The sequence below is a fragment of the Scyliorhinus canicula genome, chromosome 10, assembly GCF_902713615.1.
Source record: "Scyliorhinus canicula chromosome 10, sScyCan1.1, whole genome shotgun sequence".
Classification (NCBI taxonomy): Eukaryota; Metazoa; Chordata; class Chondrichthyes; order Carcharhiniformes; family Scyliorhinidae; genus Scyliorhinus; species Scyliorhinus canicula.
Window position 1 is genome coordinate 47968861 of NC_052155.1, and position 20234 is coordinate 47989094.

The 20234-nt window shown below is 45.2% G+C and overlaps 1 protein-coding gene across 2 annotated transcripts in view; it reads left to right on the plus strand.

Annotated features, from left to right (window-relative positions):
• LOC119972335 (ALS2 C-terminal-like protein) overlaps positions 1-20234 on the plus strand; it is a 137037-nt gene that overhangs the window by 112873 nt on the left and 3930 nt on the right. For both annotated transcript variants that reach the window (XM_038808864.1, XM_038808865.1), the window contains 7 exons: positions 1445-1602; positions 5201-5257; positions 5657-5833; positions 15275-15317; positions 17035-17096; positions 17470-17619; positions 19438-19534. In XM_038808864.1, the coding sequence (XP_038664792.1) occupies positions 1445-1602; positions 5201-5257; positions 5657-5833; positions 15275-15317; positions 17035-17096; positions 17470-17619; positions 19438-19534 (744 nt within the window). The remainder of the gene's footprint in view (positions 1-1444; positions 1603-5200; positions 5258-5656; positions 5834-15274; positions 15318-17034; positions 17097-17469; positions 17620-19437; positions 19535-20234) is intronic.

Here is a 20234-nt window from a genome sequence, read left to right on the forward strand (position 1 = left end):
TATATTTATCCCACAATCAATATCACTTAAACAGGTTATCCGGCCATTAGCATATTGCTGTTTGTGGGCTCTTACTGTACCCAAACTGGTCGCCATGTTTCCTACATTGCAGCAATGACTAGACTTCAGAAAGTACTTAATTAGCTCCAGAAGACTTTGAGATCAAAAGTGGTGGTTGTGAAAGCTGATATATGACTACAAGACTTTTTTTAAATTTAAGAAATGCTGTAGACAATTTTCAAGCTCACGCAAATAACAGGATCACAATAACCGGATAGCCTTTTTCAATGATGTTGTTTGAGGGAATAATATTAGTCCAGGAAAAATTTCCTGTTCTTCAAAAAGTGCTGCAGGATCTTTTGCATCCACCAGAAAGGATACGAGGGGTTTTATTAAATGGTACCTCCAACATTCACAGTACCACACTGAATTGTTAACCTCTGTAATCCTGGATAATGTAGAACGTAGAACGTAGAACAGTACAGCACAGAACAGGCCCTTCGGCCCTCGATGTTGCGCCGAGCAATGATCACCCCACTCAAACCCACGTATCCACCCCATACCCATAACCCAACAACCCCCCCCTTAACCTTACTTTTTAGGACATTACGGGCAATTTAGCATGGCCAATCCACCTAACCCGCACATCTTTGGACTGTGGGAGGAAACCGGAGCACCCGGAGGAAACCCACGCACACACGGGGAGGACGTGCAGACTCCGCACAGACAGTGACCCAGCCGGGAATCGAACCTGGGACCCTGGAGCTGTGAAGCATTTATGCTAACAACCATGCTACCGTGCTGCCCCAATGTGACCAAGTCTCCAGAGTGAGAGCTGCACATTGCCATTATCAGTGAACTATTACCTCAGCTAGTGCATAGGATCACGTAGAACAATAGAATGTTACAACACAACAGGTTGTCAGTCAACCCATTGTGCCTGTAGCAAGCTCTTTCAAAGAACTATCGGGTTAGTTGCTCTTATTTACTTTATCAAAATTCATCATAATTTTTAAACATGCTTATTAAATCTTCCCATAATTTTGTTCTTAAAAGAGAAAAATCCCAGCCTCTCTCATTTCTCCAGATATCTGAAGTCCTGGCATTATTCTAGTAAATCTCTGCATCCTTTCCAAAGCCTTGACATCTTGCTGAAAGCATGACGACCAGAATTAAACATTTCATTCTCCATCGAAGACCTAAGTAATGGTTTTTAAAGGTGTATGATAATCTCTTTGCTTTTGTGCTCCAGCTTTTTTTAATTTAGGAAATGCTGCAGGCAATTTGCGAAGTCCCACAAACAACAAGGCTAAGGATCCTAAGTGAAGTTTTAAAAAAAACCGCAGTATTGTTTGCACTGCTTCCTTGCAGAATTATCCTAAATGGAAGTGACAAAAGTAGAGAATAAGTTGTAAAAGGATGTTCTGTTTGAATTCTGTTCTAGGCCTTTGCGTCATCCCATCATCCTCTTGGAAAGCTACTCCAGACATTGATTCTGGTTTTTCAGGACACGTTTTCTGGGATTTGTATGCACAAACGGTTACTCTCAATGGCACAGCAGGAAGTTGTTTCCCATGCCAAGAAACTCTTTGAGCTAGCCAGGTCAGTATTAAAATTTTACTGGACTAATGTAGTGGTATTAATCATTCTGCAGTCAATGCTTGAAACTGGGAATGCTTGTCCCTTGGTAAATCAGAGAATCCTACAGTGCATAAGGAGGCCATTCAGCCCATCGAGTTTGCACCGACCCTTCAAAAGACCACTCTACCTAGGCTCACGCTCTCCATCCTATTCCTGCAACCCGACCCTAAGGGACAATTTAGTGTGGCCAATCCACCTAACCAGCTTTTGACTTTTGTGGGAGGATACTGGAGTACCCGAAGGAAGCCCACACAGACACGGGGCGAATGTGCAAACTCCACACAGTCACGCAAGTTTGGAATTGAGCCAGAGTCCCTGGCACTGTGAGACAGCAGTGCCAACCAGTTCTAAATGTTTTAACTGGCCAGATCAGTGTTAAACCTTCTATAATATTTCATTGATTATGCAGACAGAATTATTATTTTTTTTTAAAGTCAATCTCAAGTATAAGCATAGATTGCTCACTAATAAAGGCAGCTAACTATTGGTTACTTTGAGATCCAATCATCCTATGTTGGGAAAGAGGATTTCTCACAGCAAGTTCAATGTTGGCACCAGAGGACTTGGGAAGAGGAAACCTAGAGTTTGTGTTGCACATGTGGAATGGCTTTGCTAAGAGGAATGGCAGTAAGGTGAAATCAGCAAGATCATTATGATTTCTGCAGCAGGAACTAGATGGGCGTATGTTTCGCAGCTCAGAAACATTGCTGAAGGATTGACATTGTCGAGCAGCCTGACAACAGATCTCCAGAGCGCAACAGGTTCTAGCTAAGAAGGAGTATGTGTTTGATTTGGTCAGTGGAAGGGAAGGGAGAGGCTTCATGAATCATCAATAAGGCTCCTCTGGTGGCTTGAGGGTAAATAGAATAATTGGTGTAGTATAGAAATACCCCGTGTTTAATTCATGGTCTATTAGTACCATTAGTAAGCAATGGTGAAGGGTTCTTCCTGAGATCCTGAGCTTGCTGTTCGATGCTGGAGGACACTGCAAGGTTGTGACAAGCAATCAGTGGGACAAATGATACAAATTGTTCTGCAGTGACTTCTGTTGGAAAATCCATATGATGAGGGGGACCCATTCCTTTTAGGAAAAGATCCCCCAAATTTATTTTGCTATCTTATCTTTCCCGCCAGTGATGGTTCCTTCAATTGCAGACTTGATATCCATTCTCCAGGTCACACTATCATAAGACAGCATAACCAGAGGAATATGTTTCTGTCCTCATTCGATGAACTTGCATATTAGGCTTCGACAAGGTACAGAAAGTAGACTCATGACTAAGATCATAAAGGCATATGAAGTCAAGGAAACTGTAGAGATTGGATAGTTTTTTTAAAATTTAAACTGGCCAATTATTTTTTTCCAATTCAGGCGCAATTTAGCATGGCCAACCCACCTTGCCCATCTTTGGGTTGTGGGGGTGAGACCCAAGCAAATATGGGGAGAATGTGCACACTCCACACGGACAGTGACCCGGGGCCAGGATTGAACCTGGGTCCTCGGCGCCATGAGGCAGCAGTACTAACCACTGCACCACCGTGCCGTCCCTACAGAATGGATAGTTTACTGGAAACTGCAAAAAGGTAGGAAGTAGTATTCCAGCAAGATCAGTTTTTCCCAATTTCTTTTTATTCATTGGCTAAACCAGCATTTATTTCCCATCCCTAATTGCCCTTCAACTGAGTGGATTTATTGCTATGGATCTGGAGTCACGTGTACACTAGACTAGATGAGAATGGCAAATTTCTTTCCCTAAAGGAGCAGATTTTATGACAATTGACCATAGCTTCATAGACTAAGTGTCAATTTTGGCAGGAAAAGTGGGGTGTAACCCACCGGCTTCACTGCCGGCTTTTCCCGCCATATATTTTTGACACTTCATCAAAAAGGATAGTGATGGCTGCTTTGCCAGGTGCCTGCTTGTCAAAAGCTGTTGGCAGGGTTTTAAGGGTGGTGGGGGGGTGGGGTGGAGGGGGGGGGATAATAGAGTAGGGGAGCCCCTGCACTGATATTAAAATATATGGTAATTGGGTTCCCGACCTTTTGTGGCGGGAACCCCATTACATCATTGGTGGGGACAATCGAAACAGGTAATCCTGACTGCATGAAAGCCGTTTGGGGACTCTCATTTGGTTCTCCGACTCGCCACCATTCCTACCTGCCATAAGTAGGGGTGGAAAACCACCCACCATGGACATTAGAATTTTAATTCAGACATTAGACTTTTAATTCAAATATCACCACCTGCCCTGTTGCATTGCTCTGGGTCTCTGAATCGTGTGACAATACCATGAGGCCACTACCTTCCCACATGTGGACTTGGGGAAATCAAGTACAATTTCAGAATTTGATAATTATATCAAATTGGAGCAAATAATTAGTACTGAGGGAGAATATGACAAAATACAAAATGACGTGAATAAATTTGAAGAATGAGCAGTTAATTGTCAAATCACATTCAATATAAATAAGTGGACAAGGTACATTTTGGTAGGAAGAATTGGGGGCTACTTGCTGCTTGATTATGTTCAGAAAAATAAGCAAACTAAACACTGGAATACTTTTTTGTTCAATCATGCTCCTTCAAACATGAGGTTTAGCTCAGTTGGCTGGACAGCTGGTTCATGATGCAGAGCAAGGCCAACAGCATGGGTTCAATTCCCATACCGGCTGAGGTTGTTCATGAAGGCCCTGCATTCTCAACCTTGCCCCCTTGCCTGTGGTGTGGTCATCCTCAGGTAATATCACTATCAATTGGTTCTTCCCCCTCAAAGGGGGAAAGCAGCCTATAGCCATCTGGGACTATGGCGACTTTACTTTCACAATTGAAGTTAAATTATATTTGCATTGATAAGACCACACTATGCTCCGTTCTGGTCTCCATATTTTAAGAAGGTTACAGAGGTACATAAAATGATTCACAGGGATAATACCATAACTGAAAAATAAATGTCAGGAAAAGCTGAACAAACTGATGCACTTTGTTCAGAAAAGGGAAGACTTGGATGATTTGATATAAAGGTATTTAATTTAACAGAGTTGACACGCAGAAAATGTTTCCACTTGTAATAGAAACCAAAACTAGAGTTTATAAATATAAGATGATTATTAATAAATCAAGTAGGAAATTTAGGAAGAACTTCTTTACCCAGAGAATGTGGGCCCTGCTGTAACAATTGGTTGAGACAAATAATACGGGTACATCTAAGGGGAAGTTAGATAAGCGCATGAGGGAGAAAGCAATAGCAGATATGCTGATAGTTAAATAGAGACAAATGGGTGAACTTTGTGTGGAGCTTAAACGTCAGCATAAATTACTTGGGCTGTTTGATTCTGTGGTGTAGAGTGGAATTTTGCAGCTCCTGCTGGCAGGATTATCCGATCCTGTCGAAATCCATGGAAATTTGAATGGATCGTCGCATCAGCGCCGGGTTTTTCCGCGGCTGGGATGGAAAATTTCAGCCGTGGACGTTGTCTAATTCTGATGGACTGACAGTTCTAAACTATTGGCTTGACTGAATGAGATCTTAGCCAGTCTTTCTATGAATTGTTTTCCAGCTATTTCTTGCCCAAGTCACTGGAGCTAGGTGATTCTCCCACTGAAGCTGCAATCAGGTAAACCAGATTTTAACATTCTGTCTTTAATTGGTAAACCGATCGGATGGGGAAAAATACCATTGTGTGTGTCTGTTTCTAACTACCTACTCGCACAGTGGAATGTAATTTCTCCTCTTTAATACACGGCTAATAAAATTATGCACTGCTCCCGGCAAGAAATAACCTGATAAATAAGAAACAGAATCTAGCTGCCTCTTGAATAATTTCTCATTTTTGTTTTTGCTGCCTTTGTCAGATGTTGTTCATTCTGAAGATATGTTTTTTTTTAAAGTTTGTAATGTGATGTATTAAATTTCAATATTGATTTTCAGCTTCCCACCAGTAATGGTTTAAAGAGTAGGAATATTCTGAGAGAGGGTGACGTTTCTGTTTACTTTTGACTTTTTATGCCTACAGAGATAACTTAAATGCTTACACAGTGACTCTTCCCCTGGTCTTGCCACGGTTCTACCCCGACCTCTTCATGTTGTACATGCTGTACCATGAGGTCGAGGATTCTATGTATTGGAAGGGAATACTGTACCTAGAACTTCTCTCTGATACAAAGCTGCTGGAATTCCTCGAGGTGCAAAAGTAAGTGTGGAAAACTGCAACTGATCTTTCTCTTAAATGCTCAACAAAGTCACTTTTGGGTGTTATGACTGGGAACAAAGGCGTGTGTGGTTTATCTAACCCCACTAATCCACAAGGCGAACCGTTAGTTTAAATGTTTGATTCATTCATAAAATGATCAATTGTTTATCTGCACTTCTGTTCCCCAGAATAAAAGGGAATTAACCAAGCTTCTTTAAACATACAACAAACGTACTGCCAAACCAGCATGAAACCTTTATTACTTGAGTTGGACTCAGAGATGATATATTGTGGCTGAAGTCAAACCAGGGCTCCGCTGCCCTCGAGATGATATATTGTGGCTGAAGTCAAACCAGGGCTCCGCTGCCCTCAGGTGGATGTGAAGGGTTCAGTGATAGTACTAGAAGAGCAAGGCAGGGCTGTTAATTGTCCCATATTTATCCCTCAATCAATATCACTGAGACAGATTAGCTGATCATTTATCTCATTCTGGTTTGTGACAACTTGATGAAAAAGATTGGCTGCCACATTTCCCTACATTACAATGTTGGCTACTTCAAAGTACTTGCCTGTGAAGTGTTTTAGGATGTTCTGAGGTTGCAAAAGAAGCAATCTGAATGCAAAGTCTTTCCTACCACGTGATGGACACTGTAATCATAGAAAATGGTTCATCTTCAAGGTCTAAATTGTCATAATATGCAGACATGCACATAATGAGATACAGACAGGCAGCTAATGAACACAGAGAACAGGACATAACCAATCAGCAGGCAGAACACTTGGGGGTGGTTTCCCACTATTAAAGGCACGAGGCACTCACACTCCGCCTCTTTCCACTCGGGACATCTACAGAGTGAGTCCGGTGCATATATCACGTAACGCATACAGCACGTGGCTAAGAGCTAGTCTGGCTCAGTCAGACAGAGTGATCACACTTGGGTTAGCAGAGAGTTGAACTCACAGAGAACTGTGCTAACTGTGTGACAGGTTCAATAAATCAAATTGAACTAACTTCAAGGTCTGGAGTCTATTTCAGTCATCGCTGCATCCAGTTGCAACCCGTGTTATCTCAGTGTGCTTAACATGACATGGCTGTACTTAGGTGGTTTACCTCAATCTGTTCCATGACGACCAGCAAATGCATTGCGGCACCATGGAGAAGATCCAGCCTCCTCAACTGCTGCGGACCTCCGGCAATCTCAGTGCCCACTGGTGGACTTTCAATCAAAGGTTTCTGCTGTACATCAAAGCCTCAGACCTCGAGGGTGCATCTGATACAAGAAAGATCGCGCTTCTCCCCTCAACTGCGGGGGATCAAGCCATCCAAATCTTTAACTCGTTTAACTTCACCGAAGGCCAGGACAAGCCAAAATTTCTGACCATCCTGGACAAGTTTGATAGTCATTGTGAAGTGGTCACCAATCTTCACGTGTTATATATTTAGACAACGCCTACAATTTAAGACAAATCTTTCAACTCCTTCCTAACTAATCTCCGTCTACTAGCGCTATCACTTTGGTGATATTGCTGACTCCATGATCAGGGACCAAATCGTTTTTGGCGTTCACTCTGATCCTCTGAGAAAGCAGCTTTTAAAAATCAAGCATATGACCCTGCCGGTCGCGATTGAAATGTGTACAGTGCATGAGCTCGCCAAAAATCTGTATTCCCAATATAAATCGGCTGAAAAGGAGAAACTTGCCTCCCACGAGGCAGAGAGTGTGCAGGCCGTCGGCCGGATGCAGCGCCTCAGCCTTGGTGAAAGCGGCCATTTCGCACGCTCTTCCTGGAGACCCACGCATGCGCAATGCGACTGGGATAACGAAGCGGCCGATCACTGCACTGCCTATGTGCAGCAACGCACGGAGTGTAACAACGTCATGACGTGCCAGAACTGTGGCACCGCCCACTTAAAGAAACACTGCCCTGCAAGAGGTAGGCACTGTTTAAATTGCAGGAAGCCTGGACACTATGCAGCCTTGTGCAGGTCTGCACCACCAGTCAAGGGCCAGCATTCCCAACTCCAACGCAGGCGCGTTCGAAGTGTCCAGAAAGGTTTACAGGATTCTGATCAGGACGTTTGCCTGGAGTCCCCCTACCATGTGGGCATCATCACCACACGTGAACATGCCTCACCGACATCATCAGAGCCTGCCCATCCTCACTGTGGATTCTGCGGACGAATGGCGTGCGGTGATGCAAGTAAATCAATGCTCTATCCAGTTCAAGCTGGACACAGGTACTTCTGCCAATCTCCTTTCACAGGCAAATTTCAACCGCATGAAGAAGCCACCCAAGCTCCTTCCAGCAGCCTGCTAGCTCCGGGACTATAACAGCAATGCCATCACAGCACTGGGATCTTGCCACCTGCTTGTCTCCAACAGGAGCATTCACGCGAGGCTAACATTTGAAAGCGTCAAGCCAGATAGGGCCCCCCTGCTCGGTGCACATGCATGCAAGCAGCTAAACCTTGTGCAGCAGGTCGACACAATGACCTCCCCCAATGTGGATCTTCAAGCCGGCATTAACGACATCCCTCCGTATCCGGATGTGTTTGACAGGATGGGCACTCTGCCGGTACAAGATCCTGCTGCGGCCTGATGCCACGCTTGTGGTCCACACTCCACGCCGGGTCTCACCTCCACTGAAGGAGCGCCTGAAGGCGCAGTTGAAGTATCTTCAGGACCAGGGCATCATCTCCTAAGTCACAGAACCGACTGACTGGGTCGGCTTGATGGTCTGTGTAAAAAAGCCTTCGGGGCAGCTGCGCTTCTGTATTGATCCCAAGGATCTCAACCAGAATATAATGCGGGAACACTACCCCGGCCCAAAGCGGGAGGAAGTAACAAGTGAGATGGCGCACGCCCGATTTTTCACAAAATTAGATGCATCACACGGGTTCTGGCAAATCCAGCTGGATGAGTCCAGCAGAAGGCTCTGCACCTTCAACACACCGTTTGGCAGGTACTGCTATAACTGTATGCCATTCGGCATTGTCTCGGCCTCTGAGATCTTCCATTGAATCATGCAGCAGATGATGGAGGGCATTGAAGGGGTTCGTGTGTATGTGGACGACATTATCATTTGGTCCACAACCCCCAAAAAGCACATCTCTCGCCTCCAGCAGGTATTCTGCCGTGTTCATGCCAATGGCCTCGAGCTGAACAGGGCAAAGTGTTGTTCTGGCATGTTGACACTGAAGTTCTTGGGTGACCAGATATCCCAGCAAGGTGTTGGCCCGGACACAGACAAGGTCAAGGCCATCGAAGCCATGAAGGCCATCGAAGACAAGAAGGTGGTGCTGCGCTTCCTAAGAATGGTGAACTTCGTGGGCAAGTTTATCCCAAACCTGGCCTCACATACCACGGCCCTCAGCCACCTGGTGAAAAAGTCTACTGCCTTTGAGTGGCAGGCAGCTCATCAAGCAGACTGGTTGGAGCTGAAAGCCAAGCTCACCACTGCACCTGTACTGGCATTTTTTGACCCTGACAGGGAATCGAAAATCTTGTCAGATGCGAGCCAGGACGGCATCAGCGAGGTGTTGCTCCAGCGCGATGACACCTCATCCTGGGCACCGAGCAGCGATCCACCCAAATTGAAAAGGAATGCCTGGGCCATCTTACTGGAATTCTCAAGTTCCACGATAATGTCTGCGGTCTTCCACGTTCACTGTCGAGACAGACCACAGGCCTCTGGTCCACATTTATCCACAAGGACCTGAACGACATGACACCCCAGCTGCAGCGCATCCTACTTAGGCTCAGACGATTATGACTTTGAGCTCGTGTACACGCCTGGCAAGGAGCTCATTATTGCGGATGCCTTGTCCCGCTCCATAACCTTTCCTGCCGACCCGCCGGCATTCATACAACAGATCGAATCACAGGTGCAGCTGTGGGCCAGCAATCTCCCGGCGTCCGACGAGACAGCCAAAGACCCACTTCTGCAGTGCGTCACCCACCACCTCACTAATGGTTGGCAAAAAGGGCAGTGCCCTCAATTCCTCAATGTGAAGGACGACCTGACGGTGGTTGATGGTATCCTCCTCAAGCTGGATCGCATTGTCATTCCATGCAGTCTCCAGAGCTTGGTGCTCTGGCAAATCCATGAGGGACATCGGGGTGTCAAGAAGTGCCGGCTCAGAGCCAGGCAAGCTGTCTACTGGCCTGGCATTAGTCAGGATATCTCCAATATGGTCCTCAACTGTCCGACCTGTCAACATTTCCAGCCAGCACAGGGCAAGGAGACGCTTCAGCAGCACAGAATCGTGACCTCCCCATGGTCCAAGGTGGGCATCGACCTTTTTCATGCCAATGGTCATGATTATGCGCTCATCATCGATTATTTCTCCAACTATCCAGAAGTTGTGAAGCTCTCGGACCTCACATCCAAGACTGTCATCAAGGCCTGTAAGGAGACGTTCTCTAGGCATGGTATTCCACTCACTGTCATGAGTCACAACGTCCTTGCTTCAGCAGCCAAGAGTGGTCAAGATTTGCCCAGCTATATCAGTTTCATCACATCACTTCCAGCCCACATTACCCGCAGTCCAACGGGAAGGTTGAGAAAGGGGTGCACATAGTGAAGCAGCTCATCTGCAAGGCTGGGGATTCTGCTTCTGATGTCAACCTTGCACTGCTTGCATACAGGGCAACCCCTTTGTCTACCGGCATGTCACCGACTCAACTCCGGATGAACAGGGACCTGCGGACGACTCTTCCAGCCATACACTTGCCTGATCTGGATCACCTCCAGGTGCTGCAGAAGGTGCAGAAACTCAGGGACCATCAAAAGCAGAGTTATGATGCTCATGCCACTGATTTGCCTATGCTATCCCCAGTGGATGCTGTTCGGGTCAAGCTACCTGATGGAGGCTGGTCAGTTCCAGCGGTTGTTGTCCGTTAGGCTGCTCCTCTATCGTACATTGTACGTATGGCTGATGGCTCTGTTGTGTGGCGAAACAGACGGGCACTGTGCACGGTTGCCCGCCTGCAACCGCATTCTTTGTTGTTTCCATCTGTTATTGTGCTACCTCCTGACCCCTCGAACCACGAGGCCACCAGTCTGGCTGCAATCCCACCCATCAAGGTGCCGTCGTCCCCACCACCACCTCTCCGGCGGTCGACCAGGATCAGACGCAAGCCCCAGAGACTGGACTTATGAACATTTGTTTTGTTTGCTATGTTTACATGAGATAGCAGATGGGAACATAAGTTAATTTTTTGGCCTACACATGTAAATACTTTCACGTAGGCTGCAGAAAAACATTTCAAAAGGGGAGATGTCATGATATGCAGACATGTACATAATGAGATACAGACAGGCAGCTAATGAACACAGAGAATAGGACATAACCAATCAGCAGGCAGAACACTTGGGGGTGGTTTCCCACTATAAAAAGGCCTCTTTCTACTAGGGACATCTACAGAGTGAGTCCGGTGCATATATCACGTAACGCATACAGCACGTGGCTAAAAGCTAGTCTGGTTCAGTCAGACAGAGTGATCACACTTGGGTTAGCAGAGAGTTGAACTCACAGAGAACTGTGCTAACTGTGTGACAGTTTCAATAAATCAAATTGAACTAACTTCAAGGTCTGGAGTCTATTTCAGTCATAGCTGCATCCAGTTGCAGCCCGTGTTATCTCAGTGTGCTTAACACAACATAAATATTCTGGAAGCAGGTGTGTGTTGAAAGACACTGCCCCTCAAAGGGCTAATGCAGGACTCGACTTGCTATTCCTGGAAGAAAAAAAAACTCTTTTACAAAAAAAGGCATCAGTTCGACCTCAGTTGGAATATTGTGGATGGTTCTGGGCACCACACTATAGGAAAGATATGAACACATTTGAGAAAATGCAGAAGAGGTTTACAAGAATGGTTCCAGGGATGAGAAACTTCAGTTATGAGTGTAGATTGAAGAATTTGGAAGTGTTCTTCTTGGAGAGAAGAAGGCCAAGAGTTGATGAAATGAATGAAATGAAAATCGCTTATTGTCACGAGTAGGCTTCAATTAAGTTACTGTGAAAAGCCCCTAGTCGCCACATTCCGGCGCCTGTCCGGGGAGGCTGGTACGGGAATTGAACCGTGCTGCTGGCCTCCTTGGTCTGCTTTAAAAGCCAGCGATTTAGCCTGGTGAGCTAAACCAGCCCAGTGATAGAGATGTTCAAAATCATGAGGGTGCTGCACAGAGTATATGGGGAGAAACTGTTCCACTTCATAAAAGGATCAAGCCCAGATTAAAAGTGATGTGAGGAAAAAACATTTTCACACAGCAAATGGTTTGGGCCTGGAATGTACTGCCTGGAAGTGAGATGAAGGCAGGTTCAATTGAGGCATTCAAGAGGGCATTATACGATTACTTGAATAGTAACAATGTTCAGGGATATGGGGTAAAGGCAGGAGAATGGCACTTAGTCACTTTAAGACTAGGGAGGTTATGTTGCAATTGTATAAGGTGTTAGTGCGGCCACACCTGGAGTATTGTGTTCAGTTTTGGTCTCCTTACTTGAGAAAGGACGTACTGGCGCTGGAGGGTGTGCAGAGGAGATTCACTAGGTTAATCCCAGAGCTGAAGGGGTTGGATTATGAGGACAGGTTGAGTAGACTGGGACTGTACTCGTTGGAATTTAGAAGGATGAGGGGGGATCTTATAGAAACATTTAAAATTATGAAGGGAATAGATAGGATAGATGCGGGCAGGTTGTTTCCACTGGCGGGTGACAGCAGAACTAGGGGACATAGATTTAGGACTGAGTTTCGGAGGAACTTCTTCACCCAAAGGGTTGTGAATCTATGGAATTCCTTGCCCAGTGAAGCAGTTGAGGCTCCTTCATTACATGTTTTTAAGGTAAAGATAGATAGTTTTTTGAAGAATAAAGGGATTAAGGGTTATGGTGTTCAGGCCGGAAAGTGGAGCTGAGTCCACAAAAGATCAGCCATGATCTAATTGAATGGCGGAGCAGGCTCGAGGGGCCAGATGGCCTACTCCTGCTCCTAGTTCTTATGTTCTTATGTTCTTAGTCATGATGCTTGTTTGGAGAGCCGGTACAGACACTGGTCAAATGGCTTACTCCTATGCCGTAACAATTCTGCGATTCTGGGAAGAGAATTAGGCTTCTGTTTTAACATTTTATCCCAAGTTCAAAGCTTCTGAAGTTAAAGCTGTCAGTTTACCTGTAGCTAAGGATACAATGTTAGGGTTGCATATAAAATTCTGTTTGAAGATCACACATTATTTTGGCTTTCATTAGCAACCAAAACTTTGAGACAGTATAATGTGTGCACAGAACTGAAGTTCTCATATCCTGATAAATCCTCAGGCAGTGGCGTAGTGGTATTGTCGCTAGTAATCCAGAGACCCAGAATCATGCTCCGGGGACCTGAGTTCGAATCCCGGCATGGCAGATGGTGAAATTTGAATTAAATAAAAATCTGGACTTAAAAATCTAAAAATGGCAATGAAACCATTGTCAATTGTCGTAAAAACCCACCTGGTTCACTGATATCATTTAGGGAAGGAAATCTGTTGTCCTTACCTGGCCTGGCCTACATTTGACTCCAGCCCCACAGCAATGTGGTTGACTCTTAAATGCCCACAGAGATGGGCGATAAATGTTGGTCCAGCCAACGACGCCCACATCCCATGAACGAATTTTTAAAAAAAAATCTAATCCACCAATTTGGCTGGATTCTGTAGACAACTCCCGTGAAACTTAGATTAGAACAACTTCACTTTAACTGCAGCTATTTCAGAACGGTGTGAAATAAAATACAGGAAATAAAAACTCCCTGTTTATTTTGTCACATCTGTTTATGGGATAATGTGGCAGAGAATGTCTGCTATGATTATCAACACAAATCACTACACTTCAGAAGTCATTCATTGTGTGCAACGTCTTGAGAAATGATGTGAAGTGAGGCTATGCAAATAACAAAGAACAAAGAAAAGTACAGCACAGGAACAGGCCCTTCGGCCCTCCAAGCCTGCGCCGACCATGCTGTCAGTCTAAACTAAAGTCTTCTACACTTCCGGGGTCCGTATATCCCTCTATTCCCATCCTATTCATGTATTTGTCAAAATGCCCCTTAAACATCACTATTGTCTCTGCTTCCACCACCACCTCCGGCAGCGAGTTCCACTATCCTCTGCATAAAAGAATTGCCTCGTACATCTCCTCTAAACCTTGCCCCTCACACCTTAAACCTATGCCCCCTAGTAATTGACCCCTCTACCCTGGGAAAAAGTCTCTGACTATCCACCCTGTCTATGCCCCTCATAACTTTGTAGACCTCTAACAGGCCGCCCCTCAACCTCTGTCGTTCCAGTGAGAACAAACTGAGTTTATTCAACCTCTCCTCATAGCTAATGCCCTCCATACCAGGCAACATCCTCGTAAATCTCTCCTGCACCCTCTATAAAGCTTCCACATCCTTCTGGTAGTGTGGCGACCAGAATTGAACACTATACTCCAAGTGTGGCCTAACTAAGGTTCTATAGAGCTGCAACATGACTTGCCAATTTTTATACTCAATGCCCCGGCCAATGAAGGCAAGCATGCCATTTGCCTTCTTGACTACCTTCTCCATCTGTGTTGCCCCGTTCAGTGACCTGTACACCTAGATCTCTCTGACTGTCAACACTCTTGAGGGTTCTACCATTCACTCTATATTCACTACCTGCATTAGACCTTCCAAAATGCATTACCTCACATTTGTCCGGATTAAACTCCAACTGCCATCTCTCCGTCCAAGTCTCCAAACGATCTAAATGCAAGTGTTACTTTTATTATTAGGACACATTGTTCAATATGATTGTGAGGATGAACATGGAATTACCTTCTGACAAAACTAGAGCCAGTAAGAAGTGCTACATATGGTGTGGTGAGCATAGCTCATCTCCTGATTGCTATAAGGCACTAGCCAGGGGTGTGGTGGCCGGTTACAGCTGTAGCAGCACCATTTAAGGCAAAGAAACCTGCTTGAATTAACGCTTGACCCAGTAAACATCTATTTCGTCCTGCAGTGTGTCGGTGAGATGCACTGCTCACCGAGGTTCTTTCGGCAGTACCTTTGAATAAATCATCTCCTTGTTCCACTTGTTAAGTCACAAACAGTTTGACATAGACATACAGAAGCAAAATACTTAGTTTGCTGGATATATGAAATGAGAACATAAGACATGTATTGCTGCTTCTTGCATCATCACTGAGGTCAAAACTCTGGGACCTTGTACCCAATAGCATTGTGGCAGTACCTTCAGCACATAGAATACAGTAGCTCAAGAAGAAGGGCAATCAAGCATCTTCTCAAGGGAAACAAGGGATGGATAATAAATACTGGCCCTGATAACAATGTTTGATATCAAGAATAAAAAGTGACTAGAAATAAAAATGATCTTGTCCTGACTATCTTTAATGTTGTATTCCTGTTTAATTCACAGGGACCTGTGGCCTCTTCAAGACATCCATCTGACTAACAAACAGGTTAGAATGTAAACTTTCTTTTTACCTCTGAGACCTGGGTTTGAGAGAATTGGATGCAAATATTCTGACTAAAACAAGTTTAGGTCAATCTCGATCTTGTTCCTGCTGACTACAGACCTGCAGCACGCATGCGCACGCACGCATACACACACTCTTGTACTTATTCATAATGGCCACGTGGATGGCTGATAGATGGATTTGTTCATTGTCACGTGTACTGAGGTGAGCAGCTCAAACAGATCATTTAGTACATGATAAGAAAACAAAACCAAAAGAAAATACATAACAGGGCAACACAAGGTACACAATGTATACATAGACACTGGCATTGGATGAAGCATACAGGAGTGTTGTATTAATCAGGTCAGTCCATAAGGGGGTCATTTAGGAGTCTGTTAACAGCGGGGAAGAAGCTGTTTTTGAGTCTGTTCTTGCATGTTCTCAAACTTTTGTATCTCCTGCCGATGGAAGAAGTTGGAAGAGAGAGTAAGCCGGGTGGGAGGGGTCTTTGGCAGGAGGTGCAGATAGAGTCAACGGTGATGGAAATAAATGTTACATTTGTGCAGTCCATTGCATTATAGCGAGTGTAAGTTACGTCACACTGGAGCCGACACTCAGACGAATGCACATCCACTTGCTAAATGATCAGACATTGCACTACACGCCTGCTGTCACTGGTAAGTGATTGACTTGCCTTGGAGAGGGTCCAGAAGAGGTTCACCAGAATGATCCCAGGAATGAAGGACTTATAATCATAGAATTTACAGTGCAGAAGGAGGCCATTCGGCCCATCGAATCCGCACTGGCTCTCGTAAAGAGCACCCCACTTAAGCCCACACCCCATAAACCAGTAACCCCAGCTAACCTAAGGGCATTGATCATGGCCAATCCATCTAACCTGCACATCTTTGGACTGTGGGAGGAAACCGGAGCATCCGGAAGAAACCCACGCAGACACGGGGAGAACGTGCAGACTCTGCACAGTGACCCAAGCCAGGAATCGAACCTGGGACCCTGGAGCTGTGAACCAACTGTGCTAACCACTGTGCTACCGTGCCCCCCCTTGATTTGACATACGTGGACCTGTTGAGGACTCTGGCTTAAACTCGGTGGAGTTTAGGATGAGGGGGTTCTCATTGAAACTTACAAAATACTGAGATGTCTAGATAGAGTGAACATGAAGAGGATGCTTCCACTAGTAGGAGAAACTAGAACCTGAGGGCACAGCCTCACACTGAAGGGACGATCCTTTAAAGCAGAGATTAGGAGGATTGTTTCAGCTAAAAGGTGGTAAATCTGTGGAACCCTTTGCCGCAGAAGGCTGTGGAGGCCAAATCACTGAGTGTCTTTAAGACAGAGATAGATAGATTCTTGATTAATAAGGTGATCAAGAGTTATGGGAAGAATGCCTGAGAATAGGGATGAGAAATATATCAGCCATGATTGAACGGTGGAGCAGACCCAATGGGCCAAATGGCCTAATTCTGCTCCTGTGCCTTATGGTAGAGTTGGGGTGTGGAGAGAAGGCTCCCAGTTGCATACAGTGGCTGGTAAAGCTGTGAGGCAGTTTGTTTCCCTCCCCGATCCACTTCACGTTCCAGCTGGAGGATTTTGTTTGACAGCAGCTGGGAACGTAATGGAGAATAAACATGATGGTGGATCAACAGTACGTATTTGTACAACACTAAGGGTGGAAAATCTTGTGTTTTGTATACAGAGAATCTCCGTTGTGAAAGATGTCTGCTTCACTTCTGCCATCTTGTGTTTCCAAAAAATAAGGTGAGTGCTGAGAAGCAAAGTGTGGGTTTATTGAATAGGTGTGTCAAAAGAACAATGCTGAAGTGATACCATGAGGTACAGCTTCATACCATTCAGAGAAATATCATTGCATTCCTTTAACATCACCTTTAGTAATCTTTGCATGTTACTGTTCCAACAAGTTCACCAAATTCATTATTACTGATGGACCCGAATGTTTCTATCCACTTAATGGTTGGCATCTGAGAATTGAACATAAACTAAGTTCTGTAACCTCATATTAAGAAATAGGAGCAAGGGTACGCCGTAATGCCTCTTGTGTCCGTTGTGAAAATTCTGTCAAAGATATAATACGTTGGCAAATATAAAACTCTCTATCCATCTATCTATCTAGTACTACGGCAGACCCTCAGGATAAGCTGGACACCCTCATGAAAACATATCTTGAGATTGAAAGCACGGTGACCCGTGTGTTAAAGAGGGAGTACAATCTCTCCATGGATGACCTGCTGCCGCTGCTTGTCTATGTGGTTTCGAGGGCAAGGTAAGAGGCAGATCTTTCACAGCATGGTGATGGGCTGTATGACTTGTAACATCGTTTGAAAAGAAAGCATCACTTTGAGATACCATTGACTAGGTAACATTTTTTTAAAAATTGGGGTATTACTCTTTAAGAATGTAGGATGAAGCATTAACATTAGATAGTGAGATCGGGGAAACTATTTTCCTGATGGGCTGAATAGCCTTCCCCATTAGTATCCAACCACCTGTAAAATGATTCCTGGACTTTCACATCAATTTCCTTATCCAGAAGTCACTTCCATCCACTGCTGAGACATAATGGGCTAGATTGTCCGATTCTGCGGCTATGTCCGCAGGATCCGTCTGGTCTTACAACCAGAAAGTCGGCACCGCCCTCGCACCAATCCTCCACCCAGTAGGGGGCTAGCAACTGCGCAGCGTAAAGCCCCTTGTCTGTGAAAATGGCCAAGTCCATGGCCGCGCATGCTCACGGTGACAGCCAGCGGTGGCCCCCCCTCACCACCTGCGGACAACCCTCTATCAGTCCCTCCAGTCTCCGCTGAAGCCCCCCTGCCAGCGGAACAGCCCCCCCCCCCCGACTGTGGCAGCGCTGAACACAGTCCGCAGCCGCCAAGCAAAGTCCCTGAAAGTTGTGAGGACACGTGGCCCATGCCGTCGGGTCTTGGTCCTTTGGGGGCGAAGCGACATCTTAAGGCCATCCATACGGTGTGCGGCGTACTCCCCGAGTATGCCATTTTTGAGGGGACAGAGCATGGCATAAATGGCGCCACCCCTAATTCCAGCGTAAATGTGGATTCTCTGGCCGATCACTGGACACCATCGGAGAAACCTGCCCAATAGGTTTGAAAATGATCCTTTACCTATTTTAACTTGTGTATCTTGTCCTATTTCCCCATTTTAATTGGAAACAATGTTCCAGAATAACATTTCTATACTGCAGACTTGGTGTCTGTACCTATGGAAGCATGTGTTTGCATTGGACGCAGTACAGCGAATGTTTACTAGTTTAGTTCCTGGGATGAGATGATTGTCCTATGGTAAGAGGCAGAGTAAATTGGGCCTATATTCTGGAGTTAAAAAGAATGAGAGGCAAACTCATTGAAACATACAAGAATCTGAAGAAGCTTGACAGGGTAGACATTGAGGTTATTTCACTGACTGGGCAATCGAAAACATGGGGCTACAAAAGGAGTACGAAAAAGCATTCAGAATTAGATGAGAAATTCTTTTGCTCTGAGGGTTTTTAATCTTTGGAATTCTCTGCCTCAGAGGATTATGAATGCTCCATTGTTGAGTACATTTAAGATTGAGATAGATTTCTGTTCTCTGGGGGAAAGAAGTTATATGGAGAGCAGAAAGGAAAGTGGATTTGTGGCCATAGATCACCCATAATCATAATAAATGACAGAGCAGGCCTAAAGGGTTGCACGCCTATTTATTTTATTCTATAGACCCCCCTTTGCAGGTTCCTCCTTTGTTACCTGAAAGTTTGATGAGGCAGTATAGAGGGAGCTTTACTCTGTCTGATCAATGTTCCACCTGCTCTGGGAGGTTTGAAGTAATGTGGAGGGAAATTTGCTTTGCATATAACCCTTGATGCAAATAACTTGAAAGTGTTTGGGACAGGAGTGGATTTTTTACTCTGTACCTGATCTAGGAATACTTAATCAGTGTCTCTTCCATGCTTTAGCTAACCTGGGATTGTTCAGCAAGAACATAAATTGGCTGTTTTATTTACGTTTTTAAGCATTCCGATCGCCCAGCACTAAACTAACACAAAAAAGATTCAAATTTGACTTTTGTTTTCTCTTCACTATAGAATTCTTCACTTGGGAGCAGAACTCCACTTAATACGAGACATGATGGATCCTTCCACTGAGGGTGGGATGAATGACTTCCTGCTTACTGCTCTTGACGTGAGTTAGTATAGAACGCATAGCCTCTGTTAGCAATCCTTTCTGGTGGTATGAAGCCAGATGTAATTAGTAGTCTCTTGATCTGAAGATGAATAATGTCCCGTGTGAAATGAGGAGCAAACTATTCTTAGGCTGGAATTTTCTCTGATACCAGCAAAGCACTGCTGGGCAGCCACTGCTTCGCTCAACTCACCATCAAATTAGACACTCTTGTGATCCCAGTGCCTAATGAGCAAACCAGGAAACAATCTTCACCCAGGTGTACCCCAACCCTCTTTCCCCTGAGCGTTGCACTCACCTCCGAGCCCGCCCTAGGAGTACTGCTCGGCAGATGCACGCCTTCGGAGACCAGTTTTTCTTCACGCTGTTCTGGCATCATGCCGCTGTGCATGGATTTTTTGACGTGGTGGGATGATTCTGCCACATGGGCCTGATTAGAATAAATTCACACATAATTATCAGGTTCCCAACCTTCAGCCTCGGGAAACACGGCCTGTCACTGACAGAGGACGGAGGGGCGAGGCGGGGAACAATCACTTCCTGGCTTGGATATCATTGTGAAACGTGACTTTGGTCTTCTCGATTATTTTCCACTTCTGTCGCTGGATTGCATGTTGAGTTGGGGAGTGAAATTTGAACCGAGCCAAAGTGAGTCACGTTGATGTCAGAATGTGATGCACGTAAAAACATTGGGAGCTGT